The 10,365-nt window shown below is 57.2% G+C and overlaps 1 protein-coding gene across 3 annotated transcripts; it reads right to left on the reverse strand.

Moving 5' to 3' along the window:
• Positions 1 to 806: 806 nt before the first annotated feature.
• PTPN7 (protein tyrosine phosphatase non-receptor type 7) lies at positions 807 to 9,508 on the reverse strand. 3 transcript variants are annotated; one of them, XM_072355961.1, is made up of 10 exons: positions 8,910 to 9,508; positions 5,677 to 5,905; positions 5,357 to 5,540; positions 5,013 to 5,097; positions 4,540 to 4,616; positions 3,722 to 3,859; positions 2,937 to 3,047; positions 2,391 to 2,548; positions 1,943 to 2,056; positions 807 to 1,540 (listed from the first exon to the last, which is right to left on the reverse strand). In XM_072355961.1, the coding sequence occupies exons 2-10, from the start codon at positions 5,805 to 5,807 to the stop codon at positions 1,447 to 1,449; spliced, it is 1,092 nt and encodes a 363-aa protein (XP_072212062.1). In that variant the 5' UTR covers positions 5,808 to 5,905; positions 8,910 to 9,508; the 3' UTR covers positions 807 to 1,446. The 3 variants fall into 3 exon arrangements, with proteins under 3 accessions (XP_072212062.1, XP_072212063.1, XP_072212064.1); XM_072355962.1 differs by lacking the exon at positions 8,910 to 9,508 and adding an exon at positions 6,993 to 7,119 and having other exon boundaries at positions 808 to 1,540; XM_072355963.1 differs by lacking the exon at positions 8,910 to 9,508 and adding an exon at positions 6,993 to 7,098 and having other exon boundaries at positions 808 to 1,540; positions 5,677 to 5,868.
• Positions 9,509 to 10,365: the final 857 nt, after the last annotated feature.

The raw sequence follows: 10,365 nt of genomic DNA on the forward strand, positions 1-10,365 counted from the left end.
TGGAGTGTCAGCATGCCTCAGCATTTCTCCTTCCCGGAGAAATCCACACAGATGCTGATGGGAAACTTGTTGGCCCAAGCTCAGGGAATTGATATCAGCCCAGGACACAAGGGAACGTGACACCCTCTCTGTGTGAGATTTTGGAGTGATTCCTTTGCATGCTGGGCACACCACTGTTTCCCAGGACATACCCTGACGTAGCCAGACCAAATGGAGCACTTCACTTTGCCCCTGACATTGCAGGAGCCATGGGATGGCATTTTGCAATAACACAGCAATAGCTCAGCATGGCCCCGAGGAGCGCTCAGGGAATAAATACAGGGAGGACTGAGAGATACCCAGATAGTGCCGTGGTAATGGCTGATAAGTGCCTTGAACAGATTGAGTGGGTAGAAACTGAGATTGAAAGACAGGAAAATTGCTGAACCGATTGTGATCAGCATCAGAGAGCTCATCTGGCAAAACTCCCAGCCCCGATAGGAAATCTGAGAGGGGTGACAACATATCCCCCCTCACCACCCCCCCCAGCCACTGGGTCCCTGCCTGTCTTGGGAGAACCTTTGTACAGCTCCTGCCCTGACGGCTCTTCTCTTGATAGGCATCTGGAAGCATGAGACGAGTTGCACGTCCTGCTGGATGCGAATGTGAGGAAAGGCCTTAGCGTGGTTTGCTCTGCTTTGTTAGCTCATGGCCACCCCCTGAAAATGTAGGAACTGCAAGGAGAGGATGCAGAGAGATTGTGGGGACACACACAGAGGGCTTCCCTCTCTTCCTGGGCTGCTGACATGACAGGAGAATGGCAGAATTAAGGATGAAACATTTCTATTTACACAGTGAAAAAGAAACAACAAAACGGGTGTATTATTTTGCTCTGATTCCAACAGGAAAAAAAAACAACCCCAAGAAAACAACCCCCCCTACCCTTGTGTAACAAGGCTGGGTTACAACTCGGAGCACAGTGCTTGCAAAAGTGCAGACACACTTAAGAGTATCCCCTACGTTAAGGCAGGTGGGAAGGCGATGGCTGAAGGCAGAGAGGAAAGCAGGCCATGTAACGAAGGCAACCAGCAGTGCGGCTTTGGAATAAATCCTCCAGGTGTGTCTTTAGCAAGAAGAGCATTGAAGAGTGTGCTGGGAGTGAGCCCTGCGTGTGCCAGCTTCTGCCCACAGATGATGTGCAGCTGGAGGAAAAGCTCTGTTTATTTCTAGCAGGCAGATTGCTCAGCATCAGTCCTCTTCTGTGTAGTGCATCCTGCTGCGTGCCTTGTGCAAACCCCAAACCCTCATTGCCCTGGGGGTCATGGGGCCACAATCCCAATGGCTTTGCTCAGCCTCTGGGAGGATCAGGCTCATGGCTGGGTGCAGCAGGAGCAGATTGAGCAGAGCTGTCCCCAGGTTTGGCACTGAGGGAGTTCAGAGCGAGGCAGCAAGCGGTGGAGCCCCATGCTAATGGCCCCCTGCATCTGGCAGCTGGGAAGCATACAGGGCTAGTGTGTGATGGAGAAACTGGTACTGCTCACTGGTCTGGATCATCCCGCCTCTGCAAAGGAAATGCTGACACTCACCAAAACCCCAGCCCTGCTCCCACGGCACAGACATTCCCGTGTCACCCACCCTGTCTTCATGCACCCAGAGCTCCTCAAAGAGTGTCTGGGCATGTTTCAGAGGTCAGTGGCTGAGCTGGAAGGAGCACACTAGCTGATGGGTTCAGGGCTGCTCTCCTTCGTGTCTTTGGTTTCCCAGAGCTAAAACAACCCTGACAACAAAACCAGCCCAGCACTGGGCAATCCTTTGCTGTCCCCACATCTCCATCTTTCAGAAAACCTTCCGTTTTCTACCACAAATCACCTCCACACCTCCCTTGGGATGCTCATCCCTGTAACCTCCCACATCCCTCCTGCATCCAGCAGCATCCTCCAGGGACACCTGCCTGAGCACCAACCTGTCAATGCGGAGGCGGCACACGATTCCCAGGATGTCCACATCTCCCTTGTCCTTCAGCTGCTGGCACCCAATCCTGGTAGCAATGAAGCAGCCCGTCCGACCAATGCCTGCACTGCAGATGGACACAGCTGTGCTGAGCACCCACAGCACCTGGACCTTAGGCCTTCTGAGCTTGGCTGCTTTGCTACCTTGATTTATCCCTATAGGGATGCAGAGGTCCCAGTCCCAGCTTTTTCAGGCTGGCCCCATTCTGCCACCACAAGTGGTTCTTGCCATACTGCCCAGCCCAGCTGGAACCACTCTGGAAGCACAAAACCAGTCTGTGCCTCTGTCCTATGCTGGGGGACACCTGCTGGGGGTTTGCTGTGCCCTAGGATTTCTGCATGGAGAATGGCTCATGGGTGTGATCCCAAGCTGGGGAGCAGGGGTGAGGGCTGAGCACTTACCTGCAGTGCACAACAATGGGCCCCAGGCTGGCTGCAGCCTGCAGAATCTCTTCCACTTTGTTCACCAAGAGCAGCAGGGGCTTGGCTGACTCAGGTGTCTGCTGGTCTGGCCAGGAAGGGAAGAGGATGTGTTTGATGTGTCGGCATTCACCTTCCAGCTTTTCCAGAACAGAAAAAAGAGAAATAAAGATCAGATGGGGTCAGATTGAGATGTTCCCGTCCTGTGTGCCCAGCCTGTGCCCACCTCATCTGCTCTCCTCCTTGACTCATTGAGCCTCTACCAGAGACCCAGGGAGCCAGGGACACTTTTGGGTGTCCGAGTGATCTACTGGGGAGAGTTCCAGTCATGCCCAGGAGCCCCCCTCAATTTCCATGCTGACAGCCTTCTGTCCCCACCCAAGGCTCATCCTGCACAAATCTCGTTTCATGCAAACCTCATTGAGCAGACAGAGCTCTGCAGATTCCTCCTCCTACAGAGCCTGGGTATTTCAGGACCCCACCAGGTGCTGAATTTCCTGCTGACCCCAGGACGGGGCTTGGACCCACCTGGATGGACAGATTGCGGACCACGTACTCCGCACACTCGCTAATCCCCTGCACACGGATGGTGAAGGGGCCATAGGTGCCTTCCTTCTCAGGCCAATAGTGGACACATTTCTGCAGGAAGAAAGCAGTATTTGTGCTCTGGGCACCCACTGTGGTCTAAGCTGCCCTTTGGTCATTGCTTTTGGGGGGTCTGGGGAAGCAAGGAAGGTGGATGTGGACTGATAAGAAAGGGAAGATAAGGAAGGACAGATCCCGCTTCCAACACCTGCTTCCCCTGCACACTTTACCCACACTCTGCCATGTGATTTTCAGCCCCTGGGGAGCTACACCTTTGCCCATGTCCTGCTAGATCCAGGTGAAAGGTGCAGGTAAGCACCCTGAGGGATGCTGCAGCAGCCAGCAGGGCCAGGTGAGTGTGTGAGCTCCCACTGTTCTTGGAGCATGGAGCCAGCAATCCCAGCAAGGTGCAGTGCAGCCACCACACAGGGCACAGCTGCTTGTTCCCATCACCTGGATCTGCATCTGGGAGCTCCCAGGGGCTGCCCTGTTTCTTTTTATCCTATTATTCATCTAGCAAAGCACATCCAGAGCAAGTGAAGTTGATGGAGAAGAGGAGGCTTTGCTAGATGGGGTCTAAGTTGCAGCCCAGGGACTCTCCTCCAAGAAAGAGCTCTCTGAGGGCAAAGCTCAGCCCCACATTTGATCTCGCACCATCCCACTGCTGCTGTTATTCTCCCTACCCACCCCCTCCAGGTCAGGGTGCTGTGGAGCAGAGACAGCAGTACCTCCTTGCGTTCCTGGAGCTCGGTTATCATGACGATGATGGGTACTTCTTCCTGCCACACCATCTCCCAGAAGTCAGTCACAGTGTTCAGCATGGGCCCCTGAGTGGCAATGTACTCCCGGGGACGTCCTGCATAGCCCTGCCAAGCACACAGCCCTTCAGGGACAGGGGGCACCTGGTCTGCACCTCAGCCCCCCAGCACTGCTTGTCCTCTGCAGCAGATAGCCTGACCTACACTGTCTATTTCCTCCCAAACGTGCCCTTGAAATCCTTTCACAGAGCCAGTCAGGGACTGCCAGGGACTCCTCTCCATCCTCCTAGCCCAGCAAACCAGGCACAAGCCTATGGAGTCCTGTGCACCCATGCTCCATCCAAGCAGCCCCAGGTTATTGCTATGAGGACACCAACAGTCACCTTGGGTCTGGGTACATCTGTCTGGGGACCTCATTGGATGCTGGAGATAAGCCACAGGCACCCCTTTTTCCTTCTGGGGAATTGAAACAACAACCACCCTGAGGGGAGAGGCAGTTTCTGGATGTGTCAGTACCAGGCTGGTGTGCTCCATTGGCACAGCTTGCTTCCTGCACATGACAACTGACCAGTGCATGGAGATGGAGGATCTGGGAGGGAGCGTGTCCAAGTGCTCTGCTCACTCAAAAATCACACTGCTAAATGTAAACCAGCTTCAGCCATATTCCACAGCCTATGTCACATCCCACACACCTTATCTGGGCAGAAACCAAGAGCTCCAACACCCCCAGCCCTGCAGCACCATGAGATATGGGACACCAAGTGCCCCCGAGCAGGCAGCGTGCTCACCGTGATGTAGTTGGCGTTGATGTAGCCGTCTTCCTCCTGGCTCCCTGCCCTCCTGAGGCACACCCGGCTCTCAGGATCTGAAAGAGGCAGTGAGAGATGCCCTGGGATTGTTCTTCAGAGCTGTGCTCTCCCACCCAGCTCCATGCCATACTCAGACCTGCCAGCACCAGCCCCCTGCATCCTTCCCGCAGTGCTTGAAGATGACCCAAACAATTTCTCACCCTTTACACCTCCCCCTTTGGATGTTTAAGGCTGCACACAGCAGGGAGCAGCACAGGCTGGCCTGTGATGTGCTTTATGCCCCAAGAAGCTCCCCACAAACCGCCCCATTGCTGGGCTTACACCCCTGCAAGGCAACTGCCAGCAGCAGAGCCAGCACAACAGGGACAGCAGGATACACTGGGGACACCCACAGCACACACATCTCCCTGCACGTGGGGGAACGTGAGACGAAGGGACGCAGTGGCACGTACTGGGGAGGATGGTTTTGTATCTGTCCTTGGAAGCTCGTCCAGGGATCTCCAGCTCCTCCGGATTGATGAAGTTGGGTGGGATTTTCTGCAGCAGGGGAGAACAACTTTGAGGAACCCCTCTTGGTGCTGCTTGTGTCTCCTCACCGGGCACAGCAGGCAGTGAGATGCTGACCCAGCATCACCAGAGCTGGCATGAGCTCCATCCACACCCCAATGGGGTGGGACACCTCATGGATGGGAGCAGAGCTTGGCACAGGAAGGCTTTCCACCAACACAAGGGAGAGCAAGGAGCTGTCAAACAGGAGATGCTCAGTGCCCCTCCACCTGCACACCCACCCTCATACCGAGAACTCCTCCTGGAGCTGTGCAAGGCTCTGGGCACGCTGTTGCAACTCCTCTGTCCTCAGCACATGGCTGGATGTCCTCAGGAACTGCAGCGTGATGTCCCGCGGTGTGCATACGGGCTGGATGGGCTCCACACTGCCGAGTGAGCTCATGTCCAGCACCAGCGACACGTTGGAGCCCCTCCTGAAAAGGAGGCAAAGGGGCCCCAGTGAGCCCTGACAGCTCATGGGCCAGAGAAGGGGAGTTTGGGAGGCTGTGCTTTAGGGCTGGGCAGTGCAAAGTCTGGGCTGTGGGCATCTCTCAGCCTGGCTGTACTCACCTCTCCTGGAGCCGTACGTGCTTCTTCACAGAGGGACTGGGCTTGTCAGCCTTGTCCATGGTCTTGGCGGCCACCTGGGCTGTCAGGCTGCTGTTATGAGCTCTGTGGCACACTGAGCAGGCTTGGACCATGCTGCAGCAGCCACGAAGCACTTGCCCTGAAGCACGAGCAGTGGAAGAGGGGGGGCCTCAGCTGCTGAGGGAACAAGTTGCCATCAGAGGAGAAGTGGCTGGAAAACACAGGGCAGATGAGAGAGACACAAGGAGGCTGGTGAACCCCTTGCTCGACCAGAATGAGAAAATCCCTAAGCAGTAATAAGTGTTTTGGGTCCTCATTGCCCTGGCATTAGGGCTCCAGCATCCATGGGTGGCATGGAGAAAGTGCCTGTAGCACCAGGAGGAAGGAACTTTGGGTTGGATGGGTTGGGATGGCAGCTCATGAGCTTAACATGAAGAGCAGCAGACCCCAGGGATGAGGAGCAGAGGAGGACGTTGTGAGGGCCATGGCCAGATCTTGTTGTTTGGACATACTGGGATGGGGAAATGGCCCTGGGACAGTCTCCTGCATCCCACAAGTATCAGCAAACTGTCAAGAGGAAACTGCTCTATCTGAATGGTTGAGCAAGATGTGATGGGGCGGTTTGGCTGGAGGAGGCTGCCAGGGCTCCACCACCAGCAGCCCCGAGCAGCCCCTGGCAGGGAGATGTGGGTGATGCTGGTTCTTCTTTGGGAAGAGGTCCCTATGGTGAAAGCAGCAGCTCGGGGTGACAAAGTTCCTTCTCCTCCCCAGCTTCCTCTGTGAGGAGAGATGGACCCAATGGGATGGGGATGCTGCAGGGTCAGAGCTCTCAGTAGGCATAGAGCAGGGTACCAAATGCCCTGGAGGGACACCCCTGCAGACAACTGGGCATAGACAAAGCTGGGGCTGGGGCAGGGAGGATCACAGCATGGCCGTGGCTGTGCAAGGTGGGAACACATCAGGGTCAAATCCTGGCTGATCCCACATCTGTTCTCAGTGCCACGGGCGCCCCTCATAGCTGGGAGCGGCAGGCTGGGACCCCAGTATCACCCAGGAAACACCTGGAAGAGGCCCCAGCCGAGCTGAAGGCACGCAGGAGGACCCTGGGATGAGCTGCTGCTCCCGACGTCTGTCCCAAGAGCATCCCGTGTCCCTACATCCCACCTCCCTGCCAGCATCCCTGTGGGGGGCACCTGAACTGCCTGCAGCGAGCACATGTGCCAGGGCCTGGTGCTGCTGCGGGGTTCCCCTCTCCAAAGGGACCCTCACGGCCGTGCCCGCAGCCCGGGGGTGCCTACCTGCTGCCCCAAGGCATGGGCTCCGTCCCGGCACGGGGCCACGGGCGCTGTGCACGTCGGTCTGAACGCGGGGGTTTGAAAGTGTTCAGGAAGCTGCTTATCAAAGGAGCTGCTGCCTCTACCGCTTCCTCTCCTCTCCCTCCTTCTCCCCCACCCTGCCTGCCGCCCACACACAAACCGGCCACATCGCAGCAGCTCGGCTCTGCCGGGCAGCCTGCAGCCCCAGCCCCGCAAAGCACCCTCGTGTGGACGGACATGGCCCTGCCGCCTCCCGACCCCACGGCTCCTCCGTGGGCATCGCCACTCTGGGCACTCTGTGCCCATCTGCAGCCCAACGTGGAGAGATGGGAGGGAGCTGCACGGTGGGTTTGAGCGCGTCCTCGTGTCACACCCCACCCCACAGGGAGCCACGGCACGGCCCCGACCATTGCCAACTCACTGCATCCCCCCCATCCCACACCACTCCCACCTACGGGGAGTGAAATGCTGCTTTGTTCACATATCATCGTGCTCAGCAGCCACATGGGTGCCATCACACCCTGTCTGCAGGTCAGGGAACATCTGGGGGGCGTTTCATGGAGGGTACAGCTCAGGTACGGCAGGGTCTGCCCTGGGGGCACTGCACATCCTTCCTGCGATGCCCGTTGATGCTCACTGCCTCCCACTGTGTCCTTGTTGCTCTTCCTGTTTGTTGCTGCCCCGGCTCCGTGCACAGATACCGCACGCCCCGCTTCCTTCCTCTCCTGCCCCCACCCTGTAGCATCTCCTGCTGCTCCCCCTGCTCTGGGACGCAGTGGCCCCGATGCCATCTGCCTCTGCCACCCCAGTCATGCTGCCTCAGGCCACTCCACATCCAGGGGATTAGAGCTGCCCAGTCCCGTTGCATGGTGCAGCACACAAGGGCCACCACTATCTGTGTCTCATGAACAGGTGATAGGATCCCAGCAGCCTCTGCAGGAGTGGGGATAGACTGAGGAACTGACCCATCCTTATGCAGAGTGAAAGAACTGGAAGGGCTTAAAGGCAGCCTGATGTGGACAAGGAACAGCACTGCCCTTCCCTCCAGCTCTCCATCCTTCCATGTCAGAGCATGGGGCAGCCACCAGTCCTACAGGAAGGAGCTGTTGGGGCTGGGGGAACTGCAGAAGGGCTGGGTGGAGTTGGGTGGGGATGAAGGATAAAGGATGGAGGATGGAGGATGGGGTGGGCCACATGAGGTCACAACTGTGCCTTGTCCCATCCTCTCTCCCTGCCTCACACGGGAATGCTGCTGCATGTCCATCTCCTGACTCACTCCTGCCCCTGCCCCTGGAGCATGCCACCAGTGAACAGCAGTGAGCAACATGGGTAACAGTTCACACCGTTCTGACATTCTCCTTCATTCCTGCTCTGATGCAAACCCACAGCACTCACCAAGGGTTATTGAGGTCCTGCTGTCACGCAGGAAAGGCAGATTAAAGCCAGGGAAGCTAAGGGGTGTTTGCTTCCAGGAGCTGGGAATGAAGCCTGGAGTTGAGATGAGGAATGGTGATGGGGACTACTGATTGAAGAACCCAAAGGAAAGGGATGAGGCTGTTACCGCATCACCACCTCTGGTGAGGTGCTCAGTGTGCCAGGAGTGAGTTAGGGTCAGGGTTAGGGTCAGGGCTGGAGTTAGGATTGGGGTTAGGGTTAGACTGTCCTCTCCAGATAGCCATACCAATGCATTAGGGTCATGGGTTGGGATTGACATCTCTGCCCCAAAACCTGAGCACAAACCCTGCCACACACCCACCAGCCCCTCTCTGAGCAGCACCATGGCCCCAGAGTCACCACCGTGGGTCACAGTGCAGTCACTGCTCCAGAACCCAAAGTTCTGATGGTGCCCCACAGCCACACTCCCCCAGGGTCACCCACCGCAGCACGCTCTGCTCTCACCAGGCCTCCATCGTCTTTGGGTCTGGTGCTCACACAGGGCTCCTGCTGACACAGTTTGGAGCTCAGGATGTCCTGCAGGCTTTTGGAAATGTTCCCATCTCCTTTCTGTCGAAACATCCCTTACGAGTATGAAGGTGAAGCGTCGGCCTCAGCATCCAGCAGCCTCTGTTGGCCGGGCTGCACAGCTCCCAGCAGGCGCACGGAGGGTTGTGCCATCACCCCGAGCATCCCGCAGAGCCAGCACAGGAGGTGCGAGCAGCCCGGGCGCAGCACAGCATCGGGGGGCTCAGCATCGCACACCCAGGGACAGCACCCGGCAGCTCAGCCAAGCACTCTGCAGATTGCTTTTCCTGGAGCAGCTTCCTCTGCCTGAGCGCATTCCCAAGGACACCCCCAGGCTCTCAGCACCATGCAGACGGCCCCGCTGCATGCACGGAGCTCCCGGTGCTGCTCCACTCTCAGTCCAGACCCCTACACATGCCCTGCATGGAGCTGCTGCTGGGGACGGAGAGCTGGGAGCGGCGTGTGACCTTCCCACTGCTTGCAGGGACGCAGCCTGCCGGTGCAGGCTTTGCTCCTGCCGCTGCCCGGCTCTGTCTGGAAGTGCTGTTTAATTTTTTTAAGGTATCTGCAGCTGAACTTGCCAGCCCGGCACTACTGCTGCTCTCCTCAAGGAGAAGTAAGAGGACGGCTTTTGGCATGGATTTCTTCTCTGCTGTTTGTTTTTCCTTCTGAGCAGAACTGCTTTTTGCTTCCTACATCTCTTACAAACAAGCCGAGCTGCCCTCCGATTTGCAAAGGGAGAGCAGAGGTAAAGCAGTGACCATCAGCGCCGTGTGCTTGGGGCTGGCAGCGATGCAGCTGAAGCTACCTAGGGTTAATAGGGCTGCGTGTGCACAGGGCAGCCCCTGGAGAGGCGTCCTCCTGCTGTGGAGTTGCCTTATTTCCAGCAGTGATGTTTGGATACAGGCACTTGCACCCCTTGGTACAGCCCGCGGGGGGCACAGAGCGTGGTGACCTCTCAGCGGGTGCAGAGGCCGTTATCAATAACAGGAAACAAAGTTGTCAGGAGGGGCAGAAAGGAGAGAGAGACCCAGAGAGAAAGGAAGCGGTTAGAAGCAGCCACTTCCATTTTTGCTGCGCCCACGCACCGCTGGGCTGGGGGAGCAGTGCTGGCTTTCCACAGGTCTATCTGGCCTGGGATCAGCAGCGAGCTGCTCACAAAGAGCACACAGAGCCCCCCCAACCCCACCGTAACAGCAGGAGAGGAAAAAGCAAACCGGGGGCAGTTAAAAATAGCCAACGTCCGGTGGTGAGAGGTGCAGCGAGCCAAGCATGATGCTGACTTTGGCAGTCCATGGGGGTTCAGCTTCTGAACCTGGCTGAAACACGGTGTGTGTGTGACACTGAGTACACACCAAGCCCCGTGTGAGCCCTGCAGGTCAGAGCTGTGGAT

This window comes from Excalfactoria chinensis, chromosome 23, assembly GCF_039878825.1.
Source record: "Excalfactoria chinensis isolate bCotChi1 chromosome 23, bCotChi1.hap2, whole genome shotgun sequence".
NCBI classification, from domain to species: Eukaryota; Metazoa; Chordata; class Aves; order Galliformes; family Phasianidae; genus Excalfactoria; species Excalfactoria chinensis.